The 18,181-nt window shown below is 39.7% G+C and overlaps 1 protein-coding gene across 10 annotated transcripts in view; it reads left to right on the top strand.

Annotated features, from left to right (window-relative positions):
- DYM (dymeclin) overlaps positions 1 to 18,181 on the top strand; it is a 153,003-nt gene that overhangs the window by 96,012 nt on the left and 38,810 nt on the right. For 9 of the 10 annotated variants that reach the window (XR_013923509.1, XM_080362048.1, XM_080362050.1 and 6 more), the window contains one exon: positions 16,036 to 16,218. Coding sequence is in view for 9 of the 10 variants with exons in the window: in XM_080362048.1 (XP_080218174.1) it covers positions 16,036 to 16,218 (183 nt within the window). In the remaining variant the exon portion in view is untranslated. Of the gene's footprint in view, positions 1 to 8,670; positions 8,743 to 16,035; positions 16,219 to 18,181 lie in introns of those variants that run through there. The other variant, XM_080362055.1, reaches the window with a different exon arrangement.

Below are 18,181 nucleotides of genomic sequence, written 5' to 3'. Positions count from 1 at the left end.
CCATTAGGAAGGTTATTAAAAAGCAGGATTACAAAAGTGGTTGCGACAAAAAGCATTTTTTTGCCTTGCGTCTTGTTATTACCGTTGATTATATTCAAAGCTGCAAGTACTTCAGAAATAGGCCTTTATTTTAGGTTCTCCAACAGAAAACCAAGCTCTTGTACATGGGGAAATGTTCAAAGGTTCCCCTATTTCATCTACTCCCTAGGAAGACATTGTGTTTTACAAGTAAGGACTCTGTATTTATCTTAGAAATTTGGGATTGCTAAAGAGAAGGGAAAATAAGGCCTGTGAACTGCGTTTTTAGCTGTCTTTTCAATGTAATGGAATAAATCTAAAATCTATACATTTTCTGCATTCAGTTACATTACAGGGGATGAAAGGTGATAGTGCTATAGATCCCAAAGACTCAAGTCAGCCTTAGTTTCAGTTTATGCAGTTTAGTCGTGACCTTGCTAAACTAAAGCAAAAGGCATGTTCTAGAAATACATAATAGCTATTTATCCACCATTACGTTGTCACGTAAATCCTTTTTAGTCCCTTTCATGGCACTAACCAGAGGTTTGTTCATGTAATAATTAGGTATTTTAGGTAAAGTTAATGGGTTTTTGTGTTGCAGATGTGTTTTAGCAAAGGATTGGGCCAGATGGGTGCTGAGCGAGCTGGTGGAGGTGATCACTGAACCACTTGCCATTATCTAGCAATCTAGGCTAAATGGGGAGGTCCCAGTAGACTGGGAGTTGGCGAACGTGACCCCCATCTACAAGAAGGGCTGGAAGGAACTACAGACCTGTCAGTCTGACCTCTGTGCTGGGCAGGGTCATGGAGCAGATGATCTTGAGTAACAGCACATACAAGAGAACCGTATGATCAGGCCCAGTCAACGTGGGGTTATGAGAGGCAGGTCCTCTTTGACCAACCCGCTCTTCTACAACAAGGTGACCCACAAGTAGATGAGGGAAAGGCTGTGGATGTTGTGTTCTTAGACTTCAATAAAACCTTTGACACCGTATCCCACAGCATCTCCTGGAGAATGCAGGAGCTGCAGCTCATGGCCTGGATGGTGTATCTGCGATGGATAAAGAACGGGCTGGAGGGCTGGGCCCAAAGAGTTGTGGTGAACGGAACCAAATCCAGTTGTTGGCCGGTCACAAGTGGTGTCCCCAGGGGTCGGTATTGGGGCCGGTTCAGTTTAGTTGCTTTATCAATGATCTAGATGAGGGGATCTGGTGCACCCTCAGTAACTTTGCGGATGACACCAAGTTGGGTGAGAGTGTTGATGTGCTGGAGGGTGGGAAGGGTTTACAGAGGGATCTGGACCATCTGGATGGTTGGGCTGAGGCCAATTGTCTGAGGTTCAACAAGGCCAAGTGCCGGGTCCTGCACTTGGGTCACAACAACCCCATGAATGCTGCAGGGTCAGGGAAGAGTGGCTGGAAAAGGACCTGGGGGTGTTGGTGACAGCGGCTGAACATGAGCCAGCGTGTGCCCAGGTGGCCAAGAGGCCACCAGCATCCTAGATTGTATTAGGAATAGTGAGGCCAGCAGGACTAGAGAAGTGATTGTGCCACTGTGCTGGGCACTGGGGAGGCCAAACCGTGAATCCTGGGGGTAGTTTTGGGCGCCAAGAAAGGCCTTGAGGTGCTGGAGCGAGTGGAGAGAAGGGAACGGAGCTGGGGAAGGGGCTGGAGCACAAGTGTGATGGGAGCGGCTGAGGGACCTGGGGGGTTCAGCTGGAGAACAGGAGCTGAGGGGACACAGGGACACAAAGAAATGGCCTCAAGTTGCACCAGGGGAGGTTGAGGTTGGATGTGGGGAACAATTTCTTCCCCAAAGGGCTGTGGGGCATTGGAACAGGCTGCCCAGGGCAGTGCTGGAGTCACCATCCCTGGAGGGGTTGGAAATACAGACCGATGAGGGGCAGTGCCAGGGGTGGGTTAATGGTTGGACATGATGATCTTGAGCGTCTCTTCCAACTGAAATGATTCTATGACATGCAAAACAGTTAGTTTTTTTCTCCTATCCAGCATGCAGCAGACAAGTATTTAATGCACTATCAATGTGAACAGTATTTGAACTGTAAATTAACGTTATCGTGTTTAGTCGTATAATAAAGCTGCAACTCTATCTAATCTTTGAAATTATCTAAAGAACGAGTTGAACGCAGAATTTGCCACCAGACATCGATGTTTTCCTATAGATGCGTGCGATCGTGAAAATATAAGAAATCTTCCCCGCGATCGTCTGATGACTCCACTAACGAGCCAGAAATGAAATTAAATCCACTTGCGAATAAACCGGTCAGCCATAATCACGTTAGCGTGATGCAATTAACGTCGTTTAGCTGGGAGTCTGTACAAACGCTACTTAGCAGTAACTGCTGCGAATGTACAAAATGTGGATTACTCGTTAAGCTGGAGAATTGAAGATGCTGGTGGCAGAATGGGAATGTGAATTTTAAGAATTGAAGTGACATTTAATAGGAGAATCGCCTTGTTTTGCACTGAATTACCTTCTTTTTGATTACTCTTAATTGATGGCTCATGAGCACAAGTAACGTTTTTAATATCAGGTTATTCTTGGCTATGCCGGTCCCCACTCCCATATTGAGCCAAAGAATTATAAATACATTTTCTAAATATTAATCATACCCTCCTTCAGCTGAATTACATTTTAAAGAATATTACTCCTACCTAATCCCCCTATTTTTATAGCGTCAAAAAATAGCAATTTCAGAATAGACTGAAATAACGAACGTAACCCAAATCTAAAGCTTTTGTATTGAGCGATCAGCAGATTGTTCAGTTCTGTCTGATTTATTAATCACTTATTTCATTTACATGGAAACTTTCCTGAAAAAAGTGTTGTATAAATTATCCTTAAACAGAAAGAGCAAATGATCCTAAAACTCTGTGCTGAAAATATTGGTGAAGTTCCATCTATTTAAACTTCCGATATATTAATATAATGGACCAATATATCAATAATGGACTAATAGTCATTTGCAGTTGGTGTTTGCTTCATTGTGATCTTAATCATAGACTTGTGGTTGAAGGAGTTTTAGACAAATACGTTGAGGAAAATCAAGTTGTTCTTCAAAATGATGGTTTTCTTTCATCATTCAGGAGTTCCACAAAAGTCTCATTGGTGTCTGATATTCACTAAGCCTTATTCCACTTTAATATTCTCAAGATTTGGGAAAATAAGGGTGAAAATTGCTATTTTCTTTGCTTTTTTGAAGAATATTTAGTGTGGCGGCAGCAGCTTATGAATGCGACTGAAAATCTTTCGCTCTTCAGACTTAGGAGACATGAGAACAAATTGGAAGAAGTGGGAAGAAGTGACATTAGCGATGGTAAAGCCTTTGAGAAAGCCAATTATTTTGGTTATTTGAAGAAAGCCAAACATGAACGCTATAATTGGTTTCTCATTTTCCTCCTTTAATAGTTATATAGGTTTAGGATATTGTCATTATTTTGCAGTAAAGGGTATAAATTAAGTTGTTTGATTTTTTTATTAGTGCCTCGTAAGTCAACATTTGCTCAACTCGAATGAATTCCAATTTTTTGGAGATTTTGGATGAAAAAAGGAACATTCTGAAGCATCTTTCTTTGCTGATTTGGATTTTAGATGCTTTTCCTGCTGTCGGATTTTGTCAAACCACCCCAGACAAATAAAAAATCCCAGTCCAGCAGCTCTCCAAAACGTCGAATTTCTCTTTGGAACTGCTCTGTATTTCAACAATGTAATAAACCCAACTTTTAGTGTTCGTAAAGCAAGGTTTTGATTGCAAAATGTAGTGCTTAAAAACCAGAAGTGTGGTACCATATGTTATAATCATATCATTCTGTTCTTATTTAAGCGCGTAGCCATATGAAGTCAAGGCAATGGATGCAGAAGGAAGTCTGGTCAGAGCCTTTTAGGTTGTTTAGTACTAAATACTTCATTGGAATTGCTACTTTTTCTATATGAGCCATTGGTGAAACATGAGAACTGTTTGATGTTTCACTTTCTATTTCCAATTCATTGTCACATTTTACAGAGACACTTGGGGACTGACCAGGGATCTGGTTACATTGTTGAAAGCAAATCAGTCCATTTGTATAGAGTAGTAAATAGTTATTAAAATAAAATCGTTAGAAAATCAGTCCATTCGTATAGAGTAGTAAATAGTTATTAAAATAAAATCGTTAGAAAATCAGTCCATTTGTATAGAGTAGTAAATAGTTATTAAAATAAAATCGTTATTAAAAATAGATATTTAAAATTAGTTATTTAAAAAAATACAGCGTAACAGAGATCTTTAGATTTTTCCATTGCAGGTATCTATGATTTGCAATTGTAACGACAGCAAGAGAAAATTAAGTAAATCAAGACTTAGTGATTTTGAACAAGATGACAAGAGGAAGATAATGTGGATAAAATCATGCACAAAATTGTTCGCCTGTCCACACTATTATCATTAAGAAGCTATATGTCAGCGCTAGCCTTTTAAGCTAGAGAAAGAGGATCGCCCACCCCTCCTTAATGACATGCCCCAAGTAAATCCAAACCCATGATTCTTCATCATACTCCCATCATGACTGATGTTTTCCCTAATCATTCAACCCAAACTCCTGCCACCTCTACCAACCCTCCATCTAACAAAATCCTAACTAGTACAAAATCAATGACCATGAACTTAAGCTTCTTTGATCAATCCACAAGCCTCCTAGGAATCCCACTGATCCTTCTCTCAATACTATTCCCCCCACTACTACTCCCATCACCTACCAACCGTTGAATCACTAACCACCTATCTACCCTCCAACTCTGACTCTTCCACCTAATCACAAACCAACTAATAATTCCATTAAACAAAACTGGTCATAAATGAGCCCTACTCTTAACTTCCCTAATAGTCCTCCTACTCACAATCAACCTTCTAGGTCTCCTACCATATACATTCACCCCAACCACTCAACTATCAATAAACATAGCCCTAGCATTCCCGCTCTGACTAGCTACCCTTCTCACAGGCCTACGTAACCAACCTTCAATTGCTCTAGACCACCTCTTACACTACTATTCCCAGCCCTAATCATGATTGAAACCACCAGCCTATTAATTCGCCCATTGGCATTAGGAGTCCGTCTCCCAGCCAATCTCACAGCACGCCACCTCCTCATCCAACTTATCTCTCCAGCTACAACCTCTCTCCTCCCCATTATCCCAACAATCTCACTTCTGACAGCACTAATCCTATTCCTTTTGACCATTTTAGAGGTTGCAGTAGCCATAATCCAAGCTTATGTCTTCGTCCTACTCCTAAGCCTCTACTTACAAGAAAACATCTAATGGCCCACCAAGCCCACTCCTATCATAGAGTAGACCCAAGCAACAGCTGCCCTACTTACCACCTCAAGATTAATCATATGAATCCACTACAACACTTCACACCTCCTGACCTTAGGACTTCTCTCTATACTCGTAATACTAGTATTATATATTACTAGTATACTAGTACTAGTACTATTATATAGTATATATATAATATAGTATATAGTATTGTATAGTATAGTATATAGTATTGAGAGAAGGATCAGTGGGATTCCTAGGAGGCTTGGGAATTGACCAAATATATATATAATATATAATATATATATTATATATATAATATATAATACTATTATACTAGTAATACTACAATGATGACGTGCTGCTCAAATCTGAACTGAAACAGGGACCAGTTTGGACCCGCACAGGATCCAGTTGTGCCCCGGTTAGAGAAGCACGGTCCCATCAACTCAAACTTTATATTCTTGGAGAAGTATTATCCCCCCTCAACAATATATCGGCAAGGGCAATTCTCACAGTAATGGTTGGTTTTAATATTAAACATAATATTAAGTATCATGTCATGCAACTGCTGGTAATTGGCAGCGTGGGACTGAATGGTGGGATGAAGGAAATGAGAATATTTTAGAGAGAATGAGTCAAATAAGATTGAAAGAGTCATGGGATGACGTGAAAAAGGAGGAGGTTTGGAGAAGAAGAAGAATTGATAGAAGCAGAAATTCAACCCCTGTCCTGCATCACATGGAGCGAAATAATCCACTTATTGAAAACCGAACCAGCGATTTCTCTTAAGTTTCTCATTTCTTTCTCGTTTGATGAACTAAACAAGATAGGGGAATGCATCACACACTTCATGCGCTAAATCAATTTATTTTAATGTAAATTATTCCACGGAATTGGTTAATTATAGCAACAATAACCCAGAAATTGGACCAAAATTATCACTTTTTAACCTGCTATGAGTTAGATACGAACACGATGGTTAAAGGACTCTGTGTAATGACAGTGAACTTATAATTAAATTATATCTTAACATATCTATTAATACATTGGGATAAGGGGAAACCTGCGCTTTCTCAGTCTGGTTTGAGGGTTTAACTCTGCAGCTTTGATTTTAAAGCAACAGCAGGAGGAGTTTTGCATCAACACATAAATAGATGCAGGTTACATTTAGATTACAATAGATTACAGGTTACATTTAATCTTTTTCATTGCAATAGGAATCAAAATCTTAAGTCTGGCTTTTCCCATCAGATAAATCGAAGATAATGGATGTTGCAGATCCTAAAACAAGGTTTTGAATCTACACACCAGCAACTTATCTGTGGCACTTGCAAAGAAATCATATGTTACTCAATACAGATTTAGAAAAACCACATTTTGAGCAAATAATGACAAGTTTTCCCATTCCCATGCTAATCTTTTAGATTTTGATAAATTGAGACGAGAAGAAGATTCATGTCACGTCCCCATGGGAAAAAGCTTCATGGAAATTTTATGAGCTATTATATTTCCACAAAAAAATCACCATCTTCCCTTGTGGTAGAGTCTGTTAATTAGAATTAATTAGAAAACCTAGCTTAATGAATAGACAAACATCATTGCTTACAGGATTTTGACGAGTAAGAGCTGATAGATGGATGTCCGATATACTGTCCGATATACCCACGTGCTGCTCCATGGTCTCTCATCTTGTCCACATCAGTCACTTTATCAACCAACCTAGACAAAATTTAACTTTTATCACCAAAACGTGAGACTTCCTAAATATTTCTCATCTCCTTTCTATTTGCATTTTATTTGATCTGTGAGAGCATTTATTGAAATTTTACAGAGGTTTTTCAGGCCCGTCTTAATAGAATAAATGATATTACTACTACTGGCAATGACTAGTTTTGAAGAGGTGGTAAGAGAAAAATAAATCAATACCTTTTTTTTAGACTTTTCTATTTTAAAAATGCTTTCCTATAGATTCTTTAGACCACTTCAAAGATAAATAATGGACTTTTTAATATGATAGGTTTCTCACATCATTATTTATCTATCGCCGGTGAAAGAATTAGTGTAGTCTACATGCCAAGAGTTGTATTTCTCAATTCCTTTTCTAACCCTGCTACTATATCTGAATATATCGGAAGAAATAAAAGCACTCGCTGTGATTTCTCTTCAGCCCTGGGGTAAATTGTTGGCTGTAAAGCATCGTATTCCTGCTCAATACAGTTTGAGGATCCAGGACCAGAACCAAGTGTTGATTATTTGGTACCCGACATTTATTTATTTATAGTATTTAAGGAGCTAAAACATTAAAGAAATACTGCACTAGCATCAAAATTTTTCTATGTGCACATTGTCACCTTCTGTTCTGTATGAACAACAGTGGGTTAAATCTGTTAATATCTTCACTCACTTTACCTTTGCGGAGATTTTTCGTATTTGAGCGAAGCAGTAATCTCATATTTGCCTTCTTGATGTTCCGCGAATTGTAACGATGGAAATACCTGCTCTCCTGACTCCTTTGGACTTTCTTACGCCTCCCATAGAAATTTCAAGAGCAATTTTCACCCTCAGAGCAAGAATATAGAACTTTTTTGGGGAGGAGAGCAGCGCTGACTTTTTTCCTGGGCGTCATCAGGACCAGAAGATCTTCTGTTTGTATTATATGGAAATTACGGAAACTTGACGCAATCAGTTTCACTTATTGAGGACTTGGATTCCGCAGTCTTGGTTGTGATGCTTTTTCTTCTAAATAGGGTGAAAATTACTCAAAGTGGTGCTTTCATTGAAGGAAACGTGTCGTAGTTGCAAGGCAATGACAGTTTGGAAATGTCACGGCAAAGATGTCGAACCATGAGATGGGATCGGTGAAGAACCAGTGGAGAACTTGTGATTTCAGCTTCTAGTTGCTGCCTTTAGTGAGGGTTGGGATTTATTCAGTTAGTTTTGATACTCTCTCAATTAAAATTGCTTAGACACTGAAAATAGATGTGCAAAATCCATAGCACTGAGTCATTTTCTTGAATGACAGCGGTTGGTTCATTGGAAATATGCTCTTAGATGTGTGTGTATATATATATATATATATATATATTTTGCAGTGAGTGCCATAGTTGTTAGTGCCAAATATAATACCAAGCATGAAGAAAATAGTTGATATTATAGTCAGAGATTATGCTGGGTCTATCAGCTGGTGGATAAATTACATTCCTGTAACTGGTGGACTGTCGGGAGGCAAATTTGGGAGGTGTGAAGGGAAAATGTGAAGAAAACTGTTTGGTTTAAATTGCTAATTGGTCTTTTTTGCAAAATGTCATGTTTTTCCGTCTTATTTTTCAGGATAGAAGCAGGAGCTTCTGTACTTCAGTTAAATATCACGTAGGATAAAAAGGAGAAGAACCCATTCCAAGCACACATTAACGATATTGTAAAGTTCTTAAAGCTGGACTTAAGTACGTAGTAAAACACAAACGTTGATGTGTATGTTAGCGACTGTACCCTCCTGCAAAATTAAGCTCGGTATTGTAAAGTTCTTAAAGCTGGACTTAAGTACGTAGTAAAACACAAATGTTGATGTGTATGTTAGCGACTGTACCCTCCTGCAAAATTAAGCTCGTTCCTTTTTAGAGGACCAATTGCTTTAGAGAGGTTCATCAGGAGTTGTCTTTAAGGTCAAGAGATTTCTTTAAATAACATTCACATATTAAATGCAAAACTGTGAAACTTTAAGTGAAGGTTATATAAGACCTGCTATGCAATTAAAGTAAAAACTAATTAGGAAGTGTCGAAATTTCAGTTCACGTGGTGGTAATTACTGCATAACGTCTCTAAATAGTTTTCCTAGTGATATTTTACAGCTGAGCTGGAATCAGAAACTTTTGCACTTGAGTAACATCTTTAAAGTCGTTAAACTCTGCTCAAGGTAGTCAGGTTCTGTTAATTAAGCCTGGATCGCGATAATCTATTTACCTTTGTATGGTGGAGCTGGGTTGCATATGGAACTTGTTCTTTCCTGTTCTACCGGGCGAACCGAACGAAACCTTGCGATTCCTATTGGGGAATACCATGGAAATACCATGTTCATGCATGGACAGGGTCCCCAGCTGGTGACTGTCGGTATTTTGGGTACTCTGGTGGTTCCCCTTATTCTGGAGCTTTTTGGTGGGCTTAGATCAGCCTCTGAAGTTTGACCTTGAGTAGATGCCTTCCATAATAATAATTTACTTTTTTTGAAGCTATTTGGGCTGAAAATCATCTTCTTTGATTTGATTTGTCATTTGACCATCTTAGGAGAAGGAGACTTGTCACCCCTTTGTGTTCCAGAGTGGAATTCAACACTTGAATTAGATGGGAGGTTCCCAAGAATGGAGTTTGGGATTAAATGCCAAAGAGAGGGATTATCTAAATCCTGGTTTGTGGAACTGAACACCGTCTTCAGTCGTGATACCGAATCCCGGTCTCACCAAAACACCAAATTCTGCATCTCTCCTGCACTTAAGTACCTCTTCATCCCTTTGGGTGTTGGGTTAATGGTTGGACTCGATCTTAAAGGTCTTTTCCAACCAAAATGATTCTATAAAATGGGCACAGGGCTGTGAGAATGAAGCATCATGAAGAATCAGTAAAGCACTGTGGGAATTTAGGTAAATATCTATGAATTTTTTGTTCATTTGGGAATTTGACTTTGTAGGGAAATAGAGGATAAATTAAAATACTTCAATGTAAAATTGGTTTAGGTTTGGAATTTTAAGGTGCATGGATAGAAGAAGAGATGAAGATATTGAGGTTATATCCAGTGCAAACCCTGCAATTTTTCCCTTAATACCTATTTTCCCACAATTCAACATTATGACTGAAAGTTATCTGGGTTTAACATACAACAGCCAGAGTATTGTGCCAGTAAAATAGATAAAGATAAGATTTCTGTCACCAAAAGCTTGGCTTTGAAGTTCATTTGCGCATTAAATATCAGAGCAGCTTTCTTGGGCGCTTCCTTCTTTCCCCTCTGCTCTTCCAGTTGTTCGACAGAACGAGTTTATTTTGTTGAAGGTTTTATTTTCTGCTGAAAACGCAGGAAATTCAGACAGCTCTCTTGGAAGCTCCCCAAAGCTAATACAAACAAGATGTGGATGCTTCTCTTAAAGTAACTAAAAATAAAGTAAATGATTTGAAACTATTTAACTGTAGAAATTCCCCTATGAAGAGGAAAGGGAAGTTTACATCATTAGAATTGTGGATGCTGTTAAATGATGTTATCAAGGTGAAATTCCCTGGAGTGTCAACTCATCTGTTCTATGGAATTTATCATCCTGGAGTTTATAATAGTTGTGTTACGGGCAAGCATGAAAGAGCTAAGTACTGAATATCCAAAAATATAATTATTTGAAGTACTCCTTAACATCTATAAAGCTAGCTGGAAAAAAAAAGGTGGAAAATGAACTGAAGCTGTCCATTCATCTAGACTTTTTGTGGATGTAGGTGATGGATATGGAGTCGTTTGTCGAATTTTTCCTCTGGGTTTTTTTCCCTGGTGAGAACCAGAATGGCTGGAGCTGTTTGAGGTTAATTCGGCATTCTGAGTCTTTCTTATAAGTGTTAAGTACATGGTACGTGTATCCTTTGTTTTCTATTGAGGACAAAATTGCCTTTCAAGTCATACGTGCGTCATGAAGGAAGTAGTTGTTTACGATTACAGATTTATATGTTTGCATATGGGGTGGGGAATCTCATTGAAAATATATCACATGAGTGAGGCATCGTGGGTTAAGGACTCAGAATAAAGAAAAGCCATTATTAAGGTTGCCTGTACCATCTTGATCCTCACCTTTCTTTGGTTCATTCCCTCACTCATGGCAGGGATGTGGCTCTGGGGATGAGTGGTCCCCATCCCGTTACCAGCAACACGACCGTGACGCGCTCCTGCCTGCTACGCCAAATACTGGACCCACCGCATCATCCTCCAGCTCTTCCTTCACCCCAGCTGACTTCCAAAGGGACAAAATGGCCTTGAGGGGACATTCAGGGCCAGCTGGGGAAGTAGAAATTCAGAGGTGGTTTTGCTGCTTTGAATTGTGGAGTTTTTAGGAAGGGAAACATTAAAATATCTCAAGATAAAGCTCCTTTAAGTAGCTTCTCTAGAGCTGTTCCATACTGTGTGTGCCCCTCGCTCCACAGGAGAGGGCTCTGCAGTGTTGGTAATTGTGACCTAAAGCCACCGAGCTTCAACGTAAAGAAATCTACGCTTTAGAAAATTCAAATTTCAAGGCATCCTGTTACCAGCAGCATTTGCCTAAGCAGTAAGTTCAGAATTGTGGGGTTTGTCAGCCTGTATTTCCATCATATATTTCTTCTGCTATTATAGGCGGCTCTTCCACTTTATTTTATCAGGTTTCTTGGATTAAGACTTCGCTATAGTGCGCCTTTCTTGATTTTTTTCCTTTTTTACCCTATATACATTTTACAGCTATAACGTATTCCATTACCCATCCCTGCTTCGGTTTTGTTTTTTCAGCCTGATAAGCTACATCCTGCTCAGATTGTGCTAACCTTAGATATATACATATATAGATATATAACTGCGTTTTCGATAGCGTTCAGCATCGTACCATTTCAACATGTTTTTTTAGCCAAAAATATCAGTTTCCTTGAGAATTGCTGCAGTGAGAAGTGAGGATTTTTTACTAGGCAGTAACATCCTGAATATCTATATATTGTTGTACGCTGCATAGCACCATTCCTATGGATCCCACAAAGGCATTTCCACAAAGGAAAAGGTGCACTGTTAGGTCTCTGATTTTTTAAAAGGTTAGGCTTAGAATGATTTGTTGCTTTGGATTGCAGATTACTATACATTCAGGTAAAAAAGGGGGAAAAAAATATTGCACTTAAGTGAATTCTTGCAATAAATAAATGTTTAATCGTAACGCATCGTGTGGATTTAGTATGAGAGTGAAGTTTGTGCACTAGTGCTTTTTAGAATCGGCATTCTGAGTCTTTTTTATAAATGCTAAGTACATGGTACGTGTATCCTTTGTTTTCTATTGAGGACAAAATTGCCTTTCAAGTCATACGTGCGTCATGAAGGAAGTAGTTGTTTACGATTACAGATTTATATGTTTGCATATGGAGTGGGGAATCTCACTGAAAATATATCACATGAATGAGGCATCATGGGTTAAGGACTCAGAATAAAGAAAAGCCATTATTAAGATTGCCTGTACCACCTTCATCCTCATCTTTCTTTGGTTCATTCCCTCACTCATGGCACGGATGTGGCTCTGGGGATGAGTGGTCTCCATCCCATTACCAGCAACACGACCATGACGCGCTCCTGCCTGCTACGCCAAATGCTTTTTAGACTCATGGAATAGAATCATCGAATGGTTTGGGTTGGAAGGGACCTTGGAAGCTCATCCAGTCCAACCAGTGCCATGAGCGATATGTCTGAATCTCCCTCTTCATTTCAAACCATCACCTCTTGTCCTGTGGCAACAAATCCTGCTTAAAAGCCTGTACCCGGGTCCAAGAGCCAACTCTTGCATAGAAATATCTCTTTATAACATCACAAGTGACCGAAATTCGGATTTCAAATGACTTATTTTCCATATAAACTAGCATAGGAGGAAAGAAAGCAAAAAAACCCAAATCATTTTGTCTCAGTTTTTATTAGGCGGTACAAGTTATGAGGGATGATTGAGCAAAGTTAAGCTCAGTGACACATGGACATGTTTTCCTTTTTCTCTTAGGAATTAGTGGGATTTAGAAGCTGGAGATTCGTGTTCTTTTGACCAGTTCTCTAAAAAATAGAATTAAAAATTAATAAAAATAAAATTAATAAAAATAAAATTAATAAAAAATAAAATTAATAAAAATAAAGTTAATACAAATAAAATTAATAAAAATAAAATTAATAAAAATAAAATTAATTTCACGTCAAATGAAATGAACAGGATGAGCACTCAGAATGTTCCAGTGTAGGAACTAGAAGACGGGTACCGTATATTAAACTGGGTTTTGATGTTTAGGCTGCTTGACTGATATTCTATAAACCATATACTTTTCAATTCTTTTGACACATCAGTGTCATTCAGCACTATTTAAATATTGAATTATCTGGAAGTCTTTGCCCAAGAGGATGTCATGCTAATTATTAATTACATCGCAGCAAGGAAAGCAACAAGATTGCTGAGAGCTGAGAACCTGTGTCTTCCTTGTTAGTGTTTATCGAACTCGGATTATTTTTTTCCAGATGATGTTCTCATTCCTGTGCTCGACGTGTTTTCATTCTCTTTTCTCTGATATTATCGCTTGTTTTTTCCTTTCTCCTTTAGCAACAAAAAACCAGGCTCGCATTAACCAGAATTGTATTGCTTATAGCTGGCACTGCTCAGTTTGTCCCTTGTGCGACTACAACATGACCAAACATCTGCCTTTTTGCCTTAAAAATGAAGCTTTTTGGCAAAAAGCACCACATTGAATTCCTATCCTGCAAAGGAACCATGAGGTGGTTACCAAGCAAGATTTCGGTCTCAGAAAGCTGGTACAGAGCTTTAGCTCACGCGTTTCTTTTAATGATGGGTATAATTATTTTTATGGACATTAATAAACAAAAAGAGGTGAAGGACTGATTCTTACCAGTGTCAACAGAGGCAGCTGAGCCCTGTTTTGTAAAGGAATACTGTCATAATTTAATATTTTACTCCCACGTTGAATTTGGCAATTGTAAATAAGAAAATGCTGTTAACTTCTAACTCCCCTCTCATTTAAATGTACCATTTAATAGATTGAAACTGGCCTACCTGTCCCCCCCAAAAATGAATATCTGACTTTTCATTTTGTATAACAGCCAATTCAGGAAAGAAAAGAATAGTCCTACAAGATTGATGTGGTAGACCTGTCTACCATACAGGTATTTGTACCTACCATACATATTGTCTTGGCCATACGTTTTCTGCATTTCAGCTGGGTTCAGCTGGTCTAAAAGTGAACACATGGGGTGACAAACAACTTCTCTTCCACTTCCAAATGTTTTTGTAACCTTATTTCTATCTGTGGTGACGCCGCTTGTGAATGCGGAGATACTGGAGATAGCGGGGCAGCAAAAGCACCGCAGCGTTTTATCGGCTCTTACGACGTTTCTCCATTGTCTCATCTGACGCTGGTCTTGGCTTTCTGCTTGTTTTTTCCTGTTTTATTAAGCCTTTACAAATGCTTTAATCGCTAATTATAGGAGCGTACGGCTCTCCAGATAACATATATGCAAGGCTGGGATTTAGTCCCAGTCTTTTATGAAGCTCATGCTTATAAATAACTTATATATATATATATATCTATGTAGACTTTTTCATTTGGGTCCCAGATTCTTCACCTGAAACACTGTAGCTGAAAACAGTTCTGTCCATCAGCTTCTAAAAACATTAATTACTGAGCAATAACCTCTAGTAACTTTTAATTGTTTGCCCAATATCAGAGTCTGTGTTTCCTTGAAAATAACATGAAGATGGTTAGCAATGCTTTCTGTATGCCTGAATGTATATATTTTATCAAAAATAATTTAATTCTTGAAAAGAACTTGTGGGGCTCGTTACCTTTCTGATAATTGTATAGATTTCGCTTGATCCTGAATCATAATCTTGCTGCAAAAGTAAAGTATTCTGTATTTTAGGATAGTGTCTCAGCCACTAGGTCTTCTTGCAGCTTTAGGGAGAGAATGATGCCAAAGCCACCATCATATACCATATTCTGAATTAAATCCAGCTTGATAAGCACTTACCACTCCACAGATAAATCCGCCAGGTCTGGATTTTTCTTCAGATTCCAGCTGAAGCAATTATTTTAGGTTTTGTGTAGTATTTTGCATTATACACATTTCACAGCCTCTCCGTGGGATGTTATTTCATAGCACGCAGCTACAGACAGAGGAACCATCTGTGCTTTGAATGTAAAGAGCGTTTCTTCTATAGCAAGTGATGCCATTGACAGATTAAGTCAGGGCTGTCAAACTCATTTTCACTGGGAGCCACATCAGCATCGCTGTTGCCTTCAAAAGGCCAAATGTAATTTTAGGATTGTGTTTGCCCCTCGGTTACGTGTGTTTTGCTCCTTTATCACTGTCACTGTCTCATAACAGAAGAGACATCCTGTTTTTTCTCCTTGAAACACAAACATGTATTGGCTTTCTCATCTATCATTAAATTGCCTTCCTTCTGCATCGATCTTTCTCTTACTGGACATTTCAGGATTCAAATCATTCCACCAAAGATGGTACGGTGTGCCATTATTTCTGCCATAGTTTGCTGCACTACAATGGTAATTCATGGGGTTGAGACAAAGCTATTAAAAGAGGAGGAAATCCTCATGTTTACTTACCATAGGAAGGGTTGGAAAGATTAAGTTCACTTAACCCTTAGTGAATTTGGCTGACGACAGTATTTTAATTCTCGTTGGCGTGAGAAGATGACTCCTGTTGAGAGAATCAAGCTCTGAGGCTCAAGACTAGAGCGGTTCGCTTAAAATTTGGGTTATTACGGGAGAAAACAGATCTCTTTCAGATACAGGCACGCCAGATTTGCTCACTGTTGAGACGTTAACCAGCTAATAGCTCCATTAGTAATAATTACCTGTGCTCTGCCTTTATTACCTCATCTATTTTACGATGGAAAAGGGCACGCTGACCTTTTTTTCCCTTTCTTGTGTTTTTTAAAGGCACAAGACCTGAACGTGATCGAAGAAGTGATCCGCATGATGCTGGAGATCATCAACTCCTGCCTGACCAATTCTCTTCACCACAACCCCAACCTGGTGTACGCGCTGCTTTACAAGCGGGATCTGTTTGAGCAGTTTCGAACTCACCCTTCCTTCCAGGACATCATGCAAAATATAGATCTGGTGAGTGATACGTTGTCGAATGGGTGCTTACACTTGGTTGTTGGATCTTTTTTTATCCTTTTGAGAGGTGGAAAGTATTTCACAGAATCACAGAATGGACTGGGTTGGAAAAGACCTCAGAGATCATCGAGTCCAAGCCTTGGTCCAACTCTAGTCCGTTTACTAGATCATGGCACTAAGTGCCATGTCCAATCTCAGTTTAAAAACCTCCAGGGACGGCGAGTCCAGCACCTCCCTGGGCAGCCATTCCAATGCCTGACCACTCTCTGCACAGAATTGCTTTCTAATCTCCAGCCTAAATTTAAGTTTAAGCCCCGTTGTCCTATTGCTGACTGCCTGGGAGAAGAGCCCAAGCCCCACCTGGCTAGAACTGCCCTTCAGGTAGTTCTAGAGAGTGCTGAGCTCAGCTCTAAGCCTCCTCTTCTCCAGACTAAACAAGCCCAGCTCCCTCAGCCTCTCCCCATAGGGCTTGTGCTCAAGTCCCTTCCCCAGTCTTGTTGCTCTTCTCTGGACCCTCCAGCACTTCAATCTCTTTCCTGAGCTGAGGGGCCCAGCACTGAACACAACACTCCAGGGGTGGCCTCCCCAATGCAGAGCACAGGGGAAGGATCACTGCCCTTGTCCTGCTGACCACGCTGCTTTGGATCCAGGCCAGGATCCCATTGGCCTTCTTGGCCACCTGGGCACACTGGTGGCCCCTATTGAGCTTCCTGGCCATTAGTCCCCCAGGTCCCTTTCTGCCTGGCTGCTCTCCAGCCACTCTGTGCCCAGCCTGGAGCTGCAGGGGGTTGTTGTGGCCAAAGGGCAGGACCCGCCACTTGGCCTTGTTGAACTTCATCCCGTTGGAATGGGCCCATTTTTCCAGTCTCTCCAGATCCCTCTGCAGAGCCTCCTGCCTTCCAGCAGCTCCACACTCCCTCCCGACTTGGTGTCAGCAGCAAATTTACTGATGATGGTCTCAATCCCCTCATCTAAATCATCAATAAAGATGTTCACCAGGACTGGACCCAACCCTGTCATTTTTTTTCTGGGCAACATCTTTAATTTGGGAGAGTTTGGGATGCGTCTGGTAAGGAATTCCCAACCAGTGACACATCTTTCATTCCCCTAAGGAAGGACAGCACCAGCTTCTCTTAACTACCCCTTGTTAAAAGCCTTTCATGGAAGAAATAACACATTTCCATCATCAGCCAGTCTTTTTCTTAATCCCCTCACTGGTTTATTAATGAATACGAGGGATATTTTTTATGAGCAGACATTCAACTGCCTTTATCTGTGTGTTGCTCTCACCTAAGAAGTGTCTCTCCACATCAATCCCTTTAGGGTAATTAAACATTTTAGAAGACAAACCAAAAATAGCTGTGGATCAGAAGCTGTTAGCACTGTGGCCCTTCATGGACTATGACTCTGGAAAACAGTGGTTTATTAATTACTACTGCAGCTGATGGTGGTTTTAATATTTGTATTGAGAACCCAAGTAATGACACTTGATAGAAAATAACAGATTTTTAAGCACAATAAATACTTCTCTTTTGTCAAGTCAGTATTTGCAGAGCTGAGCGATGCTTGAAGTAGCTTTCATTTTAAAATATTACAGATTTACTGATTTCTGATGATCCATAAAGGAATTTTAAGTGTTGAACTGAAATCCTCCTCTGTACCTCCCTCTTCCTCTTCTGTTCTCGCTTCGTGTTTTCTGGTCATGCAAGAGCTTGGAGAGCAGAGGATTCGGAGCTCAAAACTCTCCGAATTTTTGGCAGCTACAGAATACAGCGTTATACTGCCCGGTTGATTAGGACAAGATGTCTTCAATATGTGTAAAGAGATGGTACTGTAGTGAAGATAAGTCGTGATCGTCTTCTTTCTCTTTTTCTATTCTTGTTCTCTTCTCCTCTTTTCTTCTTCCCTTCTTCTTTTCTTCCTTTCTTCTTCTTGTCTTCTTTCCTCTCTTCTTCTTCTCCTC

This window comes from Nesoenas mayeri (assembly GCF_963082525.1).
Source record: "Nesoenas mayeri genome assembly, chromosome: Z".
In the NCBI taxonomy this organism is placed as follows: domain Eukaryota; kingdom Metazoa; phylum Chordata; class Aves; order Columbiformes; family Columbidae; genus Nesoenas; species Nesoenas mayeri.
This window is presented reverse-complemented; position numbering and strand designations above follow the sequence as displayed.